We start from the raw sequence: 23,127 nt of genomic DNA on the forward strand, positions 1-23,127 counted from the left end.
GTCCACTAAGGATCTAATATTGTCCAATACCGCAAGAAGTGTGGCTTCTGTGCTATTTGAAGCTCTGAAGCCAGTCTGAGATGGGTCCAGGAGCTCATTAGTTTCTAAGAAATGAACTAGATGTTTGTTGACCAATCTCTTTAAGACTTTGGACAAGTAGGGGAGTTGGGAGATTGTTCGGTAGTTTGCGTGGTTGTGAACCTCCATGCTGGCTTTTTTTAGCAATGGAAATACGATGGTTTCTTTCCAGATGTCTGGAAAGACTGCCAAATCCAGGGATTTGTTAAAAATGTGGGTAACAAACAGACTTAAGACTGTTGTAAGCCGCCCCCTCGGGCACTGAGTGCAGTGGTGCTGTGCCTCTACATAAGGCTGTTGGGGAGGAACATGGCGGCAGGCTGACGTCTGCTGCGGGAGCTCCGGTCTGAAGGTGGATTTTCCCTTTCACGAGGATGAATTAGCGGATACCAAATGGTGAGCAGGTACATGAGACGGTTTTAAGTCTTATTTGTTCGAGCTAATTTCATTTATTATCTTTATTACTTCCTTTCTACGGGTTTCATCGGGTTTCATCGGACGTGAGCGTGGTGTGGAGCCTGGCTGGCGTCTGCTCGGCGTTAGGACCCTGTGGGAGCCTCGGAGCCCCAGAGAGCCAGAGCGGGAAGGAGTGTGCCTCTGATGGGAGTGGCGTTTGTCCCGGTTTCCGCGGACGGAGCAGTGGAAGCGGTGAGCGGTGTCGGTTTCGGAGAACAGGAGCTTCGGCGGGGATGTCGGGCGAGTATATGGCGGAGGTCAAGGCTGATGCTGGCTAAGATCAGCCTCCGTTCCCCTCTCAGCCAAGTTCACAACGCTGAACGGTCAGTTAAGGGAGAGCGGGCGGCAGGCAGCGAGTTGTTTGAGGTACTATATATAACGCGAATTTGGGGAGGGCTAAGCAGCTAGATTATTCCTGCCGGAAGGCGCCAGGCGCTGATATTGCCAGCACTGTCCTCGGCCTCTCTAAATCGGTACAGCACAGGGGGATGGACTCAGTTATAAAAGCTGCATCAAAAACTGTATCAACTCAATTGAAACCTGCTCACCCCAGAGTAAAGGGGCAGTTCTATCTACCGACTCTGGGATAGGGCGAGGGAGAGAAAGAGAAGAGACACTGGTGCCCGCACCCACTGTTTTTCCTGCAGTTCCTATAGCACCTGCTAGAAATAGGTACCAACTTAGGTCCAATTTAGATCTACAGAAGACCGGGTTTGGTCATTTGAGCACCCCTGGGTTAGAGGTAGTGCTGCTTACCCCAAAAGGGAGGAGGAAGGAAAAAAAGGACAAAACTCTAAGAGCAGGGGAGCCTAGGAAGCGGAGACTGTCAAAAAACGGAACATCTCAGCCAAAACCAAAACTTACACCCTCTTTAAAATCATACTTTAAAAATATGGAGCAAGTGGCAGAGCCTAAGGGGGGAAAGCCTCCCACACTCTCCTCTACTCCCATCTCCACTATTACTACTCCAGATAAACAACCAGCAGGTGCAGGGTCTCAACCTGTGACTTTGGAGAATAGATACACGGTGTTAACATCTGACCTAGACCCAGAGGAGCAGATGCTGCGTGAGGAGGATATATGCAGTCAAAACTCTCCACAGGTAGCTCATGGTTTATCCTCTCCTGTGGCGCCTGCTGAAGCTCAATTAGCCCAGGATGGCAGAGGCATCGAGACAGCATTAGTTGCACTAGATGGAGGACTCTCACAGGTGGAGTCGTTCTTGCATAATCTGAGAGGCGATCTACTGTCTAAATTCGACTTTTCGGAGGCGAACCAAAAGAGTATTCAGGAACAGTGCTCTAACTTAGAGGCTAAATTGGATGATGACTGTAAGCGGACGGGCATCTTGGAAGAAGAAGTCACCTTGTTGGCGGGGGCCTCAAAACGGCATGATAGAGACATTGAGATTCTTAGAACCCAGAATAGGACTCTCCAGATGGACATTGAGAGACTAGAAATTCAGTCCAGGAGAAACAACTTGAAATTTAAAAAAATCCCGGAGGGGGCAGAGAATGGGGATGTTAAGACATTTATATGCAAACTTTTTAGAGAGGGTGTCCTTAAAGATAGACCAGACATAGACCTAGAGTCAGAAATCCAAAGGGCCCACAGAGACCCCTTCAGACTGCACACTGAGAGAAAAGCCCCCAGGAAGATTTTGGTAAATTTTCATACGTACACCATAAAGGAGTTCATTTTGGGTAGAGCTTTGTCGGATACTACACTCCGAATAGACTCAGCTAAATATTTGATTCGCTCTGATGTGGGGAAAGCAACAGCACAACGACAATGGGAACTAGGAAACAGGATGCCAGATTTGAGGAGTATGGGCGCACAGGTCCAGATGAAATTTCCAGCCTTTTTAAAAGTAGTCTGGAGAAACAAAACACATAACTTCCTATCACCTCAAGAAGTGGACACGTTTCTAATCCTAATGAGAGAGCTCTTAGTAGAGCCCTGTCTGTTTGTTATCTCCGCACCTTGACACTATGTCACTCTTATACCTTGATACCTCGACACTCTGACACCTTGAAATGACCCCAAAACAATTGAGAGTAACCATTTTTCTCTAGACTTAGATCAAAATAGGGGGAAGGGGCGATTAGATGAGGAGCATAAGGGGTGAACTGTCAAAAGAAAAAAGAAAAAAAACAGAGATAAATGTGTGTACACATAAGGGAGTGGTAAAATCTGAATTAATAAAAGAAAATATAGGGGAGAATACACATGGAAGTGGAAAATTAAATAAATGATTTTTGTTACCTACTCTCCGTTCATAAGAGGGGAAATCCCGACCAGACACCAAGGGGCTCCCAACAGGCGACAAGATCGCCAAAATAGGTATGGGGGGGTTCCTCATGGGAGGTGGGTAGTTAGTTGGGTGGCAGGGGTAAAAAATGGAAAAAATAATCCTCATGTACTTACGAAGAAACAAAGTTTTTTTAGATGGGAGCTGGACAGTGTAATTTCCAAAAAAAGGTCCGTATGGCCAATATGACAGGTAAAATTAAAATCATCAGTTGGAACGTAAACGGTTTAAGGGACAGGAAGAAGATGCATAGGGTAAAAGATTATTTGTATAACTTGGGAGCTCATGTTTGCCTGCTTGAGGAGACACATCTAGAGACGCGAGAGTGCAAGTCTGCGTTTAATAAATGTGGGTGGGTTCAGGATATCCTCTGTTCAGAGCAAAGTGGTAGTACGAGAGGGGTGGCAATATTGATTAGATCAAATGCCGGGATTAGGCTGGTCAAGTCTGAGACAGATCATTCTGGGAGATGGTTGGTGGCATCTTTAATAAGTGGTCAGGTCCCCTTTATATGTGCAGTTTACTATGGGAAGCTCTCTCTAATTTGACTGGGGGTACACTTACCAGATTTAAATATTACCAGCTAGCCGGATGGTGGTCAACTCGAGCTTAGGACTTTAATAATTCAAATCCGAAGTTTGATTCAGTAACCAGGAGTGGGAGGTGGAAATATCAAATCTCATATTGGTACTCAGCCATGCTTGATGCTGAAAAAGTGACGGAGCCAGAGATACAAAAACCTTGGGGTAATTCTTTAAACCCGCATAGTGGGAATGTTGGGGACTTGTGGTTTGATTCCTTTTCCATCTTGCAAGCAGTAGTTAAGCCTGCTATGTTAAAAAGAAATCATTTGTATACTATGTATAGGGTATACATAACCCCTAAAAAATTAGCTAAATTCTCCAACTTAGAATACCATTGTCAGAGATGTAGGCATCCCGAGGCGGACGATGTTCATATCTTCGCTGATTGGCCAGAAATAAAAGATTACTGGGCTAAGATTCGAGGCTTTCTGGAAGATGTCCTTCAAATACCCCTGGAGGTTACCACAAGAACTATCCTATCTGGGTTGTGTTTGGACTACAATGTAAATGATCCCTTACTAGATTTGTTTTTTATGTTATGCTCCTTGCAAGGCACAAAATTTGTAGAGCCTGGAAGGATCTAACCCCTCCCACTTTTTTCAAATTGCTAAAGACACATTATTTTTACAAGCAAATCTGACACGGCATGTGATTCCACAAGTTTGGTTAAAACCTGGGCTGGAGTAGAGAGTAGAGTTGGGAAGGTAGTGGCTACTTGAGGGATCAGGCTTACCACCTCGCTATTGGCCGATAGAATCAGGGCTGGACCAGGATGACCAACTGCGTAGAGGTTGCCAGTCTCCCATCAAGATTTCCAATAATGGTATATGAGGAATACTAAAAAAAAAAAAAAGACGGTTGTAAGCCAAGAAAAGAAAAGTGAGGGCATGGGTCGAGTGGGGATCCCGACTTGACCTCAATCATGGCTTTTGCTACCTGTTCTTCTGAGAACGGGGCCAGGTTGCCTAAGTGAGCATGCGCTATAATTGCAAGTTTGACATTTTCCTCCAACAACGATGTCTGTGCGGTGTTTAAATCTAGTTTAGCTTGAGCGAGTAGCCATATTGGTCCTCGGCTACAAACGTCCTGGCCGTATTTCGCGTTTGAGAAAATGTCAAACTTGAAATTATAGCGTTTTGGGATCTGACATCAGATAGAAACAGAGGAAATCATTGGAATCAATAGATAGACAGCTATCTCGACTCCTTTTTGTGCCATTGAAAAAAATTGAAAAAATCTTACTCATATTTTGGAAAAATTACTGAACAAGAATACATTTGCCCTGAAGAAGTCCGTAAGGACGAAATGAGTTGGCTACTTCGTGTCATTTTTAAAGAAGAGTTTTGAATAAAGAAATCACACAACGACCTGCTGATTTGTTTTCTGAAAAATGTGTCCATTGTAGTATTTCCATTACTGAAAGGAATGCCGGATTGTTGTTTGTTTATAACTGTTTTTGTGGAGTAATCCATAGGGGACGTAGGGGTATTGCGTCTCAGGTCCGTGGCACCCAAATAAATTACCTTAACCCAATTAGGGAATAGGTGCGGTCATATTTGCCCCATACCCTGTGAGCTCTTGTATTATTATTGTACCTAGTGGGGTACAGTTTTCGCTGCCATATATCCAGAACTCATGGTATCCCATCATTAGCAGTAATACCAGACGTATTAAGACAAATACAAAATGAGTACTGAGCAGAGCCTGCTCTGCACTTGGGGATGAAGTTACTAGGTAACTATGCCCAGGTATCAGCCATAATATTAGCAAATATTAAAGGGTAGGCAGTATCAGTGGCGTGGCCATCCGCCAATGCCAAGGGAGTCCAGTCCTTTATCACAGGAGCACGAACTACTAAAGATTATTGAAACGGCATGTGCAGAGTTAGGCAGGGGCAGTTTGGGAGGAAAAGCGTTCAAACCACAACTGATGGGTAGTCCAGAGAAGGGGACTTTCAAGTAGACACCTACTTCTTCACAAAAGAAGTGGGACAATAACAAAAAACAAAATGTTAAAGAAAACAAATCTCAGTTCAGAGGTAGATCGCCTCCTCAGGAGCCCTCCGAAAGGAGGTATAACCTTAGGAATAGGGATAATATTAGGAAACCTGACAGGTATCAGGATACTGATACGCATTCCTCTCATACCTTTCAGGGTTCATCAAAAAACTCTGAGAGGAAAGGACGGTCAGACAGACGAGAAGAGCGTACAAAGTCCAGAGACAAGCAGAACGCTCAAGACTATACTTCCAAAAAAGGAGCTAAAGCCAAACCCAAACCACAGTTCAAAAAGAAGAAGGTTGCAGGTCTAAAGATCAGACATGCTCAAAATTCTGAGGACTCGACTATTGAACGGGGAATGGGCTCCGACGATGCTAGACAGTGTGACAGAAGTAACAATAGCTCGCCAGAACCTGATGGAATTTCTGGTGACAGCAGACTTGAATGATTATATCACGGTGGAAACACCTGGTACTAGGGTAAGTGTCCCACATAAATTGTATAAAATAACACTCCAAATGGAGGGGGACAAATGCAGGCCAGTTGGAGGTCACTTTTGGGAGAACCTGACGTTTGACTATGACATTTTGTTAACTGAACAAGAATGGCCGCCAGCATTCATCATGGATTGCCCTAGGGGAGAAACGGTCATTCTACCAGCATTTTCTGATCACGTTCCAAAATATTTAAAATATACATATGCGCAGGGTGGGCGGTAGCCCTGGCTCCAGCATTATGCAAAAACCATGTTGGATGGGATGAAGATTCAATCCACCACATTATTCCACTAAAAAAATACTATGACACCACAAAGGCAGTATCCTATAAAGCAAGAAGCTAAAAAACAAGTCCGGGAGATCTTAGATCAACTTGAATATCAAGGGGTGCTTGAAACTTGCAACTCTCAAATGAATACCCTTTGTTTCCAGTATCAATTCATATTGTTTAGTTTTACATTACAGACATTTAAACACTTGCACTAAGAAGTTTGCAGTCCAAAATGCACACAGTGCTGCATTAATGAATAACAATGTGCGGAAAAAAATACAAAACAACAATAGATATCTCAAATGGATTCTTTTGCCAAAATATAGCACCTGAGAGCAGATATTTGACAGCATTCTCAGCACTAGGGTCCCATAGGCAATTTGTTGGACTTCCCCAGGGGTATGAGAACAGCCCGGTGTTGTTTTCAGCCAGAGTAACTGAATTACTTCAAAATCTGGATGAAGAGGCATTATCCTATGTGGATGATATTTATCTAATGGACGATGACCTGAAGGAACACTTGAACAGAGTGAATACCATCATTTTAGGATTCGCCTCTGAGGGTTATAAATTCAACTTTAAAAAATCGGAAATAGCCCACCTTAACATTCTTTTTCTAGGATATGAGCTTTCAAGTGAAGGGAAAAGCCTGGCAGCTAACTTTTTAGAAAAGTGTTCGCTGCTCCAACCTCCAAGATCATTAAAAAACGTAAATCAATCTTGGGATGCTTGAATTTTGGCAGAGCATACATTTTGGATTATGCAGAAAGAGTAAAACCTTTCTACGATTTAATAAAACCTGATTTTTTAGTTAGCCAAAGGACACAGGAACACACATATACTTTGTTCCTTACAAGCTTACATGATAGCTTCAAACCACTTAGAGACACGCATGAATGTACGCAACCTGGTGATCCGAATAGTCGCGGGTCAATCTAGGTACACCTATCTAATATATAATGAAGGTGAGACAGTACCAATAGCATACAAATCACATTTGTGCACAAATGCTGAGATGTATTTTGCATCTACAAAAAAAATTCTAACAGCAGTACAGACTGCTGTAGTTAGAGAAAGAGCCCTGAGTCAAGGGAAATTTATAAAAGTCGTTACCCCAGTTCCAGCTTTAGAGGCTGCAACAAAGGCAAGCGCTCCCAAAGCTAAAGCCTTACATCCAAGATGGATACAATGGGCTAATTCTCTCACTGCAACAGATGTAAAATACAGGTACGACTCAAATTTAAAAACACAAGCATTTCTGCAATATGAACAAGAATACCCTCTACCAAATGAAATAATGCCTCTAGATCAGTATGAACACATTATTTACACTGACGGTTCTGCACAACCGGCGATTGGGAGTAAATAGCAATACAGCGCCGTGTGTGCTATCCGAATTGCACAAAAACACAGTCTCTTGGAGACTGCACGGCGCAGCTGGCAGAACTAAAAGCACTTATACTAACACTGATAAATACAGATTGAGAATTCCCCACACTAATCATTTGCGATTCTTTTTACTGAGTATAGTCATACAATGAATGTTTACATCACTGGGGACAAAATGGGTTTAAAGTTGCAAAAGGTGGCACAATTAAGCACAAAACGCTATGGAAACAGGTAGTGGAGTTGAAAAACGAACTACCAAGGGCTCACGTGATACATAGCTACTATACAACTAAGGTACCCCCTAGTAATTTAAGGTTCAAGAGGAGGGGGATAAAGTAAGTACACACTGGAGCAACCTCTTGTCCAACCTATCTAGTTTCACCATTGGTCATAGCTCTACTTGTAATATTATAGTATACAGCACAAATACAAACAGGACCAGAATTGACTTACATTTATATTGTGTTTTATTTATCAAAAAGCATTATTTTCTCTCTTTTTTATAAAATTTCTTTTTTTTTTATATAAAAGTATTGTTTCAAAAGGATACAAGACATGAAATTTATTTACAATATCATTCAAAGATAAGGAAGCGAAATCACTTTCTATTATTTCTCTGTTCATAAATATTTGCATCAATTAATGACCCCCACAGAAAAAGAACAAAGGTGAAATCAAACTCATTCCTTCATTCAAACTAACGCACCATTCATTCCTTTCAATCATACTAACTCTCATACTGTGCAAATATATTTACAAAGAAATACATCAGAGACAATGATCTGTTTGTCTTAATAGATATACATTCAAATTGGCATCAGTCCATCATTTGTAATTTTGAAAAAAATCCTTTTATTGGCATAGATCTTTAGATGGAATTCTCAGAGGTAGCTGGCCTACGTACGTTTCAGTGAAAGCAAGATGTTATCACCTTAATCAGGGCTGATTAGGGTACAATTTCCTTAAAAGAAATGGTTTTTTTTGTATCTGCAATAATACAATACAATTGTAAGTATCTATGCTGTATACCAATCCAAAAACATAGTTTATTATTTCAACTCATGCCATTTAGTGCTTAGAAATTGGAATGTGACCATTGGGAAGACCCCATTCAGATCTATTAGACTTTAAAAGCAGCTCTTCAAAAAAGCAGTGCTAAGTGATTATAGTAAATAGGATGAAATAATGAAACATAATGTAGGATATTCTCTTTTCATTTACGTTTCAGTAATTCCTGAACTTTTTCTCTTACCTTTGTAGATTGGCAGCTTTTAATCAATAGTGGCGGCACTGTACACTAAGAATAAAGACGAATACAATGTGAATTTTAATAATACAACACACAATCCTGAGCATATAAATAGGTAAGATCATAAGTAGATATAAAGAATATGCTAGAATCATGATACCTGCCTTGTAACAAATTATATGATTCAGCAATCCCTCTTTGCAGGTGACATTGGATACCTTGTACAAGCTCCTATCTGGACAGTCAGAATCACGTCTTCAAGATTAAAGACAAAATAATCTCTAATATTTTGGAGTAGACTTATTTCTGCCATAGTTGTAAGTAGGCTCTGTTAGGTATATCATTCCCCAAATCGGTAGTCTTGAGTACTAATAAAAGAACTAATTGATAGCTTTTGTCCTCTCTCACAGTGACAGATCTTATAAATGACGGCTACCTACCGACCCAGAGCTAGACTTAATTTGTCTACTGAAATTTCCTTATAACATGTAGGTTTGGTTCAGTCTTCCTATTCTTTCTTGGTGCTGGTTCTTTTTAAAAATAACACATATTTTTTAGATCACAATCTTGGTGATTCCTATAAGGTTTTTGCCCAGATCTAGGGCTCTTTACCTTATTTCATCCTATTCACTATAATCACTTGGCACTGCTTTTTTGATGGGCTGCTTTTAAAGTCTTATAGATCTGAATGGGGTCGTCCAAAGGGTCACATTCCAATTTCTAATCACTAAATGGCATGAGTTGAAATAATAAACTATGCTTTTGGATTGGTATACAGCATAGATACTTACAATTGTATTGTATTATTGCAGATAAAAAAAAACCATTTATTTTATGGAAATTGTACCCTAATCTGCCCTGATGAAGGTGATAACATCTTGCCTTCACCGAAAAGTACGTAGGCCAGCTACATCTGAGAATTCCATCTAATGATCCATGCCAATGAAAGGATTTTTTTCAAAATTAAAATGATGGACTGATGCCAATTTGAATGTTTATCTATTAAGACAAACAGATCATTGTCTCAGATGTATTTCTTTGTAAATATATTTGCACAGAATGAGAGTTATATGATTGAAAGGAATGAATGGTGCGTTAGTTTGAATGAGGGAATGAGTTTGATTTCACCTTTGTTCTTTTTCTGTGGGGGTTATTAATTGATGCAAATATTTATGAATAGAGAAATAATAGAAAGTGATTTCGCTTCCTTATTTTTGAATGATATTGTAAATAAATTTCATGTCTTGTATCCTTTTGAAACAATACTTTTATATACAAAATTTTTTTTTTTATAAAAAAGAGAGAAAATATTGCTTTTTGATAAATAAAACACAATATAAATGTAAGTCAATTCTGGTCCTGTTTGTATTTGTGCTGTATACTATAACATTACAAGTAGAGCTATGACCAATGGTGAAACTAGATAGGTTGGACAAGAGGTTGCTCCAATGTGTACTCACGTGATACATACGCTGAGTCATCAACGTGATGGCGTTCACGTTGAAGGTAATTCATTGGCTGATGAAACCACAAAGGGGGCTGTACGCACGGCTTCCGTAGCTGCAATCAAAAAACGAGGATAGACGGTGAGATAACGGTTGCAAATATTGCCACATGCATGAACATAGCAGTACCAAAAAGATTTCCACTCAAGCACTCCTACAAGTTAGATGCAAACATTATTCCATTTGCTCAAATTCCAGGAGAGGGGGGTAGAGTAATACCAAATATGGATTGAAGGTTAGGATTAATTCTAGCAGCACACGAGGGTATAGTTTCAGCACACGCAGGAGTTTCTGCTACTGTTTCTCTACGGAAACAACACTACTGGTGGCCAGGGCTAAGAAGGCAGACTAAAGACTATGTCTTGAAATGCGACATCTGTCAGTAGATGAAAGGCCCCACCATAACACGTCCAGTGCAGACACCATTACTAATATCAGACAAACCACTTGCGTGTGTTTATTTGGACCACTGCGGTCCCTTACAATCTGATTGAGCTTATAAGTATATCATGGCTGCAGTGGATTCCTGCTCTAGGTTCTTACGGGTGTGGCCCCAGCGCTCGGCTGATGCTCGAAGTGTTATAAAATATTTGCGAGTCTTTATAGAGACGCAATCGGCACACTTCATTCTGACCATGGCCCCACGTTCAGCTCTAGGGCTTACAAGGAAGCTATGGGAAGTCTGAGTGTAGCATTGCGGTACTACTCGCCGTAACATCCCGAGGGAAATTCGGTTGTGGGGAGGGAAAACCAGGACTTCAAGCAATCTTTAACAGCTAAAGTATTAGGCTCGGGTGGAAATTGGGTAAAACACCTGTATGGAGACCAGAAGGCATTAAACAACCAGCCAAGAAGCTCTATAGGGTGGGTAACTCTTCATTAGGCCCTATTTGGGATGAAAATGTGGGTACCTGATCTTGATTGTGAAGACGCAGTGGCAGAAGACAAACCTTTTGACATACACAAACGATTGGCTGTTTTACAGTACCTGAATGAAATCAGGGCACTAAATGTAATGTCAATATAAAGAAGAACGCCACTGCGGAAGTAAAAAGTGTCACAGTAAGACCTGTCTGGATTCCTAAAGTGGGGGATCTGGTCAGAGAAAAAATAGGAGACAAAAAAGAATTTGGGCCAACATACATAAAGCCTATACCTGTCCTGGCAGTTGAAGGAACAAGAACAGTACTTCTGCCACCTCTTGCCAGTAAAAAGGAGAAAAGATTTGTCTCGACCTAATCAAACTACACTATGTGGCTGATACTGAGTAGTAGGCTGCATGGACTTCAAAGTAACAGACACCCTCCTCTCACAACTATACAAGAAGTTCAAACAGAAAGACTCATCATGTTTGAAGGGTCACCTGCAAGGAATGAAGGACTAAGCAACAATGCAATGGAACTCGTTCCTCTTGATCCTGAAGTTCGAAATGAGACCTCAACTAAAAGACAATTCAACCAAACATGGATATCTACGTCAACATGTCCCAAGAAGAGCAAGCTACAGTGTCCACAAAACCTGCAAAACTACCGAAAATTGATTGAACTGTATCTGGCTATTTCATTGACTTTGACACCTTTTCGTTAGATCCAAGCGAACCTGAAATGACGCCAGCTCAAAAAACTTGTCTACAACGATTTAAAGATGTTCTGAACTTTCTTCAAAAGACTTACCTAGTATCACCTTGGGTGGAACTCTGAGTATCTACAGGAATACTTTTTCTTCTCTTCTGAATAGGCCTAGTAAATGTTTTTAGTATGCTTATTAATGGAACTTATCTTCGAGAAAGCGCTGCAGCACAAAAAATGAATGTGATCCTGAAACACACCTATCATCAAATCGTGAAAGAAGAGACCTGTCATCGGGGAACATTACAGAAGTTCCTATACCTGATGGTATAGTATGGGACAAGGTTGATTACGATAAATTTGACCCGACTGAACTTTTAAAAATTCCACATTTATTTAAAATATTATTGTACATTTTCCGATGATTGGGATTATGAAACTGTAAATAATCTGTTGTCTGATTTAGAGAAATCTGCTGCTTTTTCTAAGAATGAAATGTTAGAAGACACATCAGATTTTGAGAAAATGTATTGCTATCAACATTATGGTCATCACTTTCTGCATAAATCTGCTTTCCTTAGGAATGTTTTCACATATTACCAATGGGAACATTGCCTGACACACCGCCAAAAAGCAGTTCAAAGACATTTGACCAAACATTTCCATATTTTTCAGGGTTTAACACGTCAGACCCAGCCTCATATTACTATAAAGTTGCACCTACACCGGCACAGGAAAATATGTTGACAAACACCAAACAGATCTATTCTGCTTCCTTTATTGCCCAGTTGTCAGAACAAGGGTTCAACCTATGGAACTACACTATAGACTTAAAAACAGTCTGGGGGTACTAGAGACTGGCAGGTCAAGGGAACATAGGCACTATTTAGAGCATGTCTCATTCCTCAACAAATAATGTTCTTGAATGAAACAGTGCAATAAACAACTTGTCTTGGGTTAACGAGGAATAAAGATTTGAATACACCTCGGGTGCCAGCACCATCCCACACTGAGGATAACATAACATCACAAAAAGAGGTTACAGTAGATGACATTTTGCAAACTAATAGATCAGACCCTGCTTGGAAGGAATGGTTTGTTTGGCCCGTTGACACTAATATCTGTCAACAAAGATTCTTGGGTAAATCTAAAGGATTTAGTATTAATAGGCCAGATCCACGTTATGTGCAAAGACAACACCCAGGGGTAGTGACATGATACAGTGTTGTGAAGTTATGCTTCGATTTGCTACAAACCCGAACACTCACACAGGTGAAACAACACTTATCCTTACCTACAGGGGATGTGGACCTACAGGATTTTGCATTAGGTCCTAGGAAACCACGTCTCTATTATGCTATCTCCAATGAGATTTGGAAGATTTCACAACAGGAGGCCACGGAAAGATTATGAGAAATAGTTTGTATTAATCTAGAGAAAGCTCTAGCAGTGGTCTATAATGGGTTAACAACATTAACATCTAGGATATATTCACTGGCCAACATTGTATCTTCTGCTATTGATGTACTAGAACAAGATTTGTCTATATTACAACACAAGCAATCACAGTTATGTTCTATTATGTTACTAAGCTGGATGCTGCAATCTTTGCGTGCAGGCTAAGTGCCATGGCATTTTATAAACAGCACATCTCTGTTTTCCTCATACAATCTGACAGAGAAACAGATTGAAATGGCACAGAGGGGAGCAAAGTTTAAGGATGATGCACATTGAAAAACTGGACAGATTAGCTTTCACAGTGGCAGATTCACCCTCCACTGATTCACTGAATGGTTAATCCGTGGCCACATAACTCTTCTGGTCACAACCTTTCACATTCCAATATTGCCTAGAACAAATGCAGACAGGCAGATATGAAGAAATGGGTAAGGAATTAATCAAGGAATCTTGGAAATTGCTGTACAGATTTCGATGCCGGAGTGGGGGAAAATAAGTGTTTCTAAGCGGTATTAACTGCGGAAATACCTTAAGTGGGTCACTTATATGCCAGGATATCCGGCTTCATGGGCCTGTCATGGTTCAGTAGCAAATTTGTCTTGTCACTTAAAAAGTTGCCCCAGCTGCCATGATCATTCCAGTATTCAGACTACTTTTGAATGGGAGTTACTTGATGCTGAATGATCAAGGTTGCTGTGGGATGCTTCCGGGCATAGCATATCTGGTAACTGTAAGCTCCAGGGTTCCTTGCTGTATGCAAGTATTGTTTTCCCCAACACATACAGTGAAGGAGGTGCCACTCTGGCCTTCATTAAATATTTCACTAATATGGTTTGATACTTTGAGCAAAATGAAAGCCATGCTTACAGAGAAATCTGTGCCCTTAACCTCAGCTCGCGAGGCTTTTGATTTCAAGTAGCAAGGACTTTAGCGGAGATACAGGCACATATACGTACAAATTGTCCTTTCCATTTCATAGATATGGTAAATCATATCTTTAACATGTCTGATAAGACAGGCATTGTCCACCTATTTAAGACCATAGGCTCTGGACCGTTAAGTACCTTTCAGACAGTCCTTGGAGTTATACCAAACTTTATACACTCCATATTTGGAAGCATTTTTGGAGGACTGCCACTGATCCTGTATCTAATAGCAGGTATCCTGATTATCGAGTTTCTGCTATGCAATGGACGTCCCAGTCACAAAGGAGATGGAAACCGTACTCCTGGGAAGAAAATACCGTGATCGCAAGGTACAACTTCTTGGCACACCCCGCCTAACGGAACTAAGTGCTTCTTGGTTCTTGTCATTTAGACCAGCCTGGATGGACAGCATCTTACCTGTCCTCCGATGCCTGTTTTGCGGAGAAGAATGCGTTTTGGATCGCTGTCTGACACTCCCATCATGTGTGCGACTAGACTTTGATGCTTTACTGGACCCGATAACGGACCATGTTTTGCAGTGTCCCCAGCGTATTCCCATGTTGATGTCAGCATTCTTAGAGCCACCGCAGGTAACATCTGCACCTGTTGGTACAGACACCGGCTCCTCCTCTGACACCCAGGCCTTGGATGGCGCACAGGCTGCCCCAGCACCGACTGTGGACAGTACGGAAAATCATCTGTGCTCGATGGACATAAACTGTGAAGTGTTACAAGGACGCCAACTGCGGAAGCAAGCAATGAGAATGTTGCGTCTGCCAGCCAGGACACATAAACATTTGACTCATTTGGGCCGTTGTGTGCTGGGAAGAAATTCGGCTTTTTGAAAACAATCCAGAAAATGCAAACTCCATATTAAAATTGACAATCCCCTTCACGCATATGGCTATCAGAATGCTTGTATTAGTTCAGACTATACAAATATATTAGAACAAGTAGCGTATCTGTCAATTTATAATACTTTCCATTTTATTTTTAAACAAATGTTTTTAGATTTTTTAGAAAAACGTTTTTAAAGAAATGTTTTTAACTCAATAACAAACCAACGATTTGTATATTTGCGTACAAATATCTTGAATAACTAGTAGTATGTGTAGAATTTAAAACTATGTCATCTATTCGGAAGAGGAGTGGGTACTATAATATAGGCCTCGGTAAACTCATTACCCTTCACCTATGTTCTCTCCCTACATTTCACTTGTCACGGTTTACAGGGACTGACCCTTTACCTAGATATTACACTGCATTCAGAACGCGGGTTTTCCCTGTACACAATCTCATACATTATGCATGAGGGTTCTTGGAAGCACAGCAGGACTGCCATCTCCTCTATAAAATCTATGTACAAAATTCATGCCCGACGTTATCCTTAGGCCGACACAGTAATACAGCAAGGTACAACCCCTGGGGAGACTTATGGGTATATATACATCCCATCTTGCTAAGATAGCTAGAGGAGATCGAGACTTCCCAGTCAACACACTGATCAGAGACGCTGAGGTTCCTGCATGCAGATACTCCAGCTCACAGTGGTCTAACATCCCTCGCGGGGTGTCCAACTCGAGACCAGGACGGGGTCCCATAGTCTCACTTCAGGTAATGGGGTTGACTGAATCCTAGAGGAATTCTTGACTTAACACCTATACCCATTCTAGGTATACCTATTTACATCTAGTTAGGGAGGCATCGTAGGAGTACGCATCTTTTATCATGTGTTTTATATACTTGAATGGGTTCATGATTTAATAAGATGGTAGAACTATACCATCCTTTTACCTTTATAGTACTGTTAATCATTTATATCTTATACTGTCTAACAGTTGTTGCAGCACATCTATACTTCACCAGAATAACAACTGTTCAATAAATGATTATTGAAAACGCCCAGCTTATTTTATTCGATGTATCTCTCTGAGACAGACTAAGTAAGCACGAGTGACTGAGCAAAAGGTAATATATTGTTTCCACGGTCCTGAGGGATCAGATTTGCCATGTTCGATGGTTGCCACTAACTATTCCCTCCTTGATAAGAGGAGAGTATAGAGGCACTGTGAGCTAGTTGGTACAAAAAGGGCCATCATACCCGTTGGGGGTAATCAGAGTTCATCTGACATCAATCCCACAGTTATGTTGTCTAAACTCGCAGATCCTGTATATTTTCTATAGGAACCACACGACAGGATACAGTATCGAAAGCTGCCAAAAAGTCCAAAAGGATCAAGGCGGCACCCTTGCCTTGGTCCAACAAGGATCTAATATTTTCCAATACTGAAAGAAGTGTGGCTTCTGTGCTATTTGAAGCTCTGAAGCTAGTCTGAGATGGGTCCAGGAGCTCATTAGTTTCTAAGAAATTAACCAGTTGTTTGTTGACCAATCTCTCTAAGACTTTGGACAAGTAGGCGAGTTGGGAGATTGGTTGGTAGTTTCAGTGATGTGGACCTCCATGCCGGCTTTTCTTAGCAAAAGAAATACGATGGTTTCCTTCCAGATGTCTAGGAAAACTGCCAAATCCAGGGATTTGTTAAAACATTTGGGTAACATATGGATCTAAGACAGTTGTAAGCCGAGAAAAGATAAAGTGAGGGCATGGGTTGAGTGGGGAACCCGACTTGACCTCAATCATGGCTTTTGCTACTTCTTCCTCTGAGATGGGGATCTGGTTGCCTAGTTGAGCATGTGCTTTGGGGTGAGGGGCCATGGTGTCCTGATCTGGCTCGTCAGTGGCTGGTTGTTTTTTAAAGAGGAGTAAACTTTAGAAATGTTTTCAATGAAGAAATTGCTAACTCTTGCACAAAATATTCTAAGCTCCATGAGGCACTTATAAGATACAGTGGGATTTTAATAAAGAAACTAAGGTTTAATATATTGTGCAGTCTGTCAACAAACATAAAGGAGGCGGGGAGAAGTGAACTGGAAGAACATGCCAAAATACAAAGCCAGACACTATGACTGGCAACACTAAACAGAAGTTCAAATGTATGCACAAAAGGAAAAGTCTTCTAAATCTATTTTGTAGGCTAATCTTATGTGCATAAATGTCCTATGGTGAAACAGAGCATCACCACAGACCCTCCATCCATCATAGTCATGGGTTTAGCCATCCTAGGGGTAGCAAGAGCAATATAAATACAATATAACACAATACAATGGTTGTAATTGATTATATTGAGCACAAAATATTGTGCTACCAAATACAACAACTAGAATATCTACTACCAAAATAATGTGAAGTTCAGTATATAGAGGCAAGTATAGATGTATTATTCCTAACTCTACATGTCTTGATGAAATATACATCATTAAGGTACAGCATCCAAAAACACCACATAATATACGGTACCTAGAATCAATAAAGGCACACGCTCCTTGAAAGACCTATAGTGGCTGGTAGTGAGAGTATCAACTACAACTAGCGGTATACGTGGATTATTTCTTCCAACATTTAGTACAGGGCTGTTAATCTTATTTTAGGAACTTTACATTTTAGTGGAATTTTACCCTAGTAACCTACACAATTTCAACCTGTCATCTTTGCAGATGAAAGTTTGTACAAATGGTAAGGGATGAAACATTATATAATTCATACTACATCTAAATAACACATGCATTGACCCTATTAAAAGACACTATTGATTTTATTGGTAGAGAAATTTTAACTGCATCTAGAGTCGACCATGCCGAAGGCATTTCAGCTGCTCTATGTGGATCTGAAATTCACGGTATATTCAATTGGGCTTCACTGGAAAAAAATGAAAATGCTGTTTTTCAATGACTCACAACTGCCACACAGTACTCATACAATCTTTATTTTTTTTAAATATTGTTATTAGTTTTTCCCAGCATTTTGCATTTTCTGTACTTATGAAAACAACACTTAACAAAACATTTGTATCAGAGTCTCTAAATATCAATCTATATTCGGACAAGCACAAAGATTCAGTACATTGGCAATTAGTTAATTTCTAATTTGTATTTAATATCTCCTCAATGGGTGCCTACCTTACTCTTTAAGGGTGGTCTAGTATCAAGTGGATACACAAGGTTTTTATGCTAACTCCTTCCTCAGATATACATTTTCTAGTAATAAGTTCTTGTCAATTTAACTCTTACCTCTCCTGCTAGTGTTAATTCGTGTAGACTGTTTACACAATCTTAATGTTTTGGTGTTGCTAGCATCTATTAACTAAGGCTGGGCTTTATGATGTTGTTTTTGACTGATTAAGGTTTGGCTCGGAGCTCATACTGCTCCAGTCTTATGTGATTAGATATCAGGCCTAAAGAAGATTTTAGCTGAACACGGTGGGATGGACCTTCTTTGGTGCAGGTATATATGAGATACTCTAATTTCATACGACTATCTTCATTCAAATCCCAAACTAATTAATTCTTCAATTATTAAGCAAGTGAAATTGAATTATTTGTTCCACTCTTGCATGTTGAAATTGATGAACGGTAGGGCAAGTCCCCTAACTGTTCAATATACTACTCTTAAGACAATATGTGCTTCTGAAACATGTTTAGAATTTCTAGAACCCCAAGCTGCAAAGTTTTAAAAAATTTCAGCCTAGGGACTACCATTGGTCAGTTTCACAACAGGCTAGAATCATCTTGCCAAGCACTCCACATTGCCTAGCGTGTGATTGGATTATAGAAACAGAAATTCATTTATTAATGTTCTGTCTATGTTGTTCATCTACCAGATGTGTGGCTACTGCCAATATTTTGACAGATGGGCATACAGACTGTAAAACTAGTTACATTGATATGTAAACAGACCTCCGCAGTGCATATAATGTATTGACCTACCAAGACATTTATTCTACTAATGGAAAAGATGCAAGAAAGTTATGAAATTGATTCCATACTTGTTCTTTTCATTCTCCACTCCAATGCACATTATCTATAGACATATTTATATTATAGTCTCTAGGGTAATGTTTATTTGTTTAAAAGCAGTGGAAAGGTTTATGTAATTAATTCCACAAATGTTCCCCCTCATTTTAGACTGTAGTTGTTTTGTAGTTTGTTGGGCATTGTTATATGAATTGTTCATGATGAATTATTCAACCTTGATTTTATATACTGTTACTGACTGATAATTTGTTGCCATTTTGTATTGTTTAGATGTGATATACATGTAATGTGTTTTTACTCAAAATAATTGTTTGTTGATGATGATGACCAAAATAAAGTTAAAGGTGCAAGCAAGCATGGCTGCTGTACGGCTTTATTGAGTATATACATTTGAACATCATTCCCTTTATAATTCATCATGTACTAGGTTTGCAAAGCTGGTCTGCAATGCCAGACTCTAACCTCCTCCCTAATATACCTCAGAATCATGAATATGATTCTGTTCCCAAATACACACAATAAAGGAAACTGATGGGATAGTGAGGAAAACAGGAAGATCTGGACTCAAATCAACAGGAGGCAGAGTCTCTTTTGTGGCTGATAATTACAGCATTTGATCACAAGGCTGTTTTGGGTAACCTCAGAAGGTCAAATTACTGCAAAACACATCATGCCATCAAATACAAATTTTTGTGAACCACAACTCAACTCAGTATATTAGGCAAAGAGTTTTTTGAGGTCTTTCCTGCTTCTCCAAAGATGCAGATGCTGATGAGCTCAAAGGTGACAGGGATGCTACCCTCAAAAAATAGGAGAATCAGAACGGAACACTCCGGCACAAAGAGGTATATTGAGCAAAAAGTTCAAGATTTTGAGTGCAAGGAGAACCAAGGGAAAGAACAAAACAAATGTGAAGGACGACGCACACAGGGTGCTGACTGGTATTAACAAGTGGAACCCTATAAGGCACAAGACATTTTCAGATTCACAAATCTTTTTTAAGATTACCTCTAGAAGCCTGTAACTGTTGCACGTGTCCATGTGCACCCAGAGATATCAGAGTGAATTCCCTAAAATAAAAAAATCTACACTCAGGAATATTTGTAAACCAGTAGGTGAATGTTTACGTTTTTAAATTAAGGCTCACGGACTAGTAATTGTCCTGTTTGATTCAGATGTAAAACTGTTTTGATTAAATGAAGCTGTAACGTCTAAGAAACAGCAAGATTGAGCCCTACTAAGCTGATTTAAGAATCACAGTCCTTAATATTTCAAATGGAAATCAAGAAGAAATGTGTCACTAACTAATAAAAGATTCATTAATAATTCAATAAGAAAATGGATTTACGTATATAGATATTCCCCAACTTTAAAGACCACATGCATAGAAATCACAGCTTTGGGCAAAAGGTAAAAACAGAAAGGTCTTAAGGTGACAGATGAAGAAAGTGAAAGATCCCCCTTCTTTGGAGAGTAAGCAGGAGAATATTTATCTTGTTTAATTCAATTAGAAGCCCATGTCATCTTGGTTTACATAGGCCAAATTCTTTCTGTGTCCAGTTTCTTAAAGTGACAGCTATCATTCAATCAAAGTCTGTGCTGGGTAAGCATTACAATTCCATTTAAAGAAACAAAAGGAACATGCAGAGGTTAACCATGGTCTCCTGGCTTACACAGGGTAGAAAATAATGGATCATGCAAGAGTGAGAGTCTGCTTACTCGCTATCATTTTCAACACAGTTTCCTACTGGTACAGTGTTGAATATAGTTCTTCCATCACAGAATACAGTGTACTGTCTGCTATACTTCACACGCTTCTTCTGCTCCAGATCTCGCTGCCACCATTCTGTATGAAGAAAATTTGTTTTCGTGTCAGGTTTGATGTGTGTGATTTAATAAAGCTCATAATGTCTACAAAAGCTGATCTTGACAAAGCAATTGGTTCCAACCATCATTATATTTTAATGTAATGTATAACAGCATTAGTATTTAAAACAGTCACCACTTTAGTTCTTTATAAATATATGTTTTTTAAGGCTTAACTTCAACATTAATGTTTTAGAGGTTCCATTTCTGGGGTGAAACTGCCATCCAGAGTAATCATATTTGCGTGATATGTTCATATTATGTGCCTCTTTTAATTAGTTAGGGAGTGCCTCACATCTGCAGGCATGCTAATATTTCCCCACACAAACTAAATTCAACCTCCCTAGCAAAAAAATTTTACAAATCTTATTGTATATATTTATATTGTTTCTGTCTCTCCTTTACTTGAGTCTAGGGAAGTATCCTGCAACACAAAGATACTGAAATTACCACAAATAACTTTGAATTTAATTAACTAAATTTGGCCGTTGGATTGATGAGGCCCTGACCATTGTAACATATTTACCTTTGAGAAGATTCGGACCAAAGAGACAATGTTTCCCTTGGACAAGAAGTACAACAACAATTTGAATTATGGCACTTAATTTAAATGATAGTATCTGCACAGTTATGGACTTGATCACACAATAACAGAACAAAATAATTAGTCAGCTTAGTCACAAAAAAAGAATATTTAATAGTTGTGTCTAATCAATAAAAAAACAGTGAAAGGGCTCGATGCTCAATAGTGGTTATTCACAGGTGAAAAGTAATTGTTAACATAAAAAAATTGTGAAAACAAAGACATGTCTAAAGAGAGATAACAGGTTGTCATCCAAAACTGAGGCAATAAATTGTGTCTGTGGGGGGGGGGAGGCGATAAAACAAATGAACATTTATTTTGCTTTTGCAGGCAAGAGCCTCTCCTTGAAATATTCTCTCAACGTTTTTTGTTTAATATATATTTTTTTCTTATCAACAATGACAACTCTACCTGACGGAATTGTTTAAAGCTTAAGTTGTGATGGCTCGTGCCTGTCTGACTCTCGCTCTTCGACAGCGCGGAAATACCCCTTCGGGGGTGATTCCTGTGCTTTACAAATACAAATACAATACAATAGCTTGATCAGCTCTCAAGATCAAATAGTTAACATGGTAGGAAGTCATGTAGTGTAGGAATCGAATATCTCTGTGAAACATTCTTAGCTAGGAAACAGAAGTCATGATTATGAGTTTCACAGTGATCAGGAGTCTGAAGGTGATGTTTTGATACTAACCTCACATTACATGACATAGCCTTCAGATTGTGCATGGAAGATGACCTAGAGGATAACGTGGAATAATTAAGTAGCCAGTAGGCTGAGCCTTTGTACAGAGGAACATTGAGTTATATATTCTCAGATTTTTTAGATTTTAGGGCAGGAGAGGTTGCCTGATCTCTGGTAACACGTGATCGATTAGGCAACATCTCAGGAGGTGGGTGGGTGAGAACATTAAGATTCTGCATTGCTCAGAGAAACAAGGTGAAAAGAGTTGCATTGATTAAGATTTTCACGTAAGTAAATGTTAAGAACTATTGGTAAAAGTGAGAACTAACCACACATCATTTTTGAGACCATAAGCAGGTTGTGGACTTGTCATCCATCTAATTTGTTCGATCCTTTATAATTTGATATCACTACAGCCAGGTATCTAAACAGACTGTTACACCACAGTTATGACATAATAGTCTCTGTTAAATTGGCACATTGAGGGCTAGAGCTTTATGAAATAGGTGCTGAAGCATATGCCCAATATGGCCAGCCCAAAGAATGAAAAGTTTCTGTGCGGCTCATGGAAACAAGCACACAACTGGCAGGCAGAAAACATTGAAAGAGTTTGTCTTGGTTTAGATTTTCATAAAAATAAATTATAAGAACTAATGGCAAAAATGAGAACTAGCCACAAATCACTTTTAAGACCACGCATAAGGGGCAACTGGTCACCCACATAATTCATTTGATCCTGTACCAATTTAATTTCACAACAGCAATGTCTCTAAACAGACTGTGTCCCCACCTTCATGACTTAGTAGTCACTGCTGGATTGACACATGGA

At 39.7% G+C, this 23,127-nt stretch overlaps 1 protein-coding gene across 1 annotated transcript in view; it reads right to left on the reverse strand.

Moving 5' to 3' along the window:
• The window catches only part of LOC144783326 (acylamino-acid-releasing enzyme-like), a 352,393-nt gene that overhangs the window by 266,806 nt on the left and 62,460 nt on the right, over window positions 1–23,127 (reverse strand). Inside the window, exon 3 of the mRNA XM_078662358.1 lies at window positions 20,884–21,010. Within this exon, the coding sequence (XP_078518484.1) occupies window positions 20,884–21,010 (127 nt within the window). The remainder of the gene's footprint in view (window positions 1–20,883; window positions 21,011–23,127) is intronic.

Source organism: Lissotriton helveticus, chromosome 9, assembly GCF_964261635.1.
Source record: "Lissotriton helveticus chromosome 9, aLisHel1.1, whole genome shotgun sequence".
Lineage (NCBI taxonomy): Eukaryota > Metazoa > Chordata > Amphibia > Caudata > Salamandridae > Lissotriton > Lissotriton helveticus.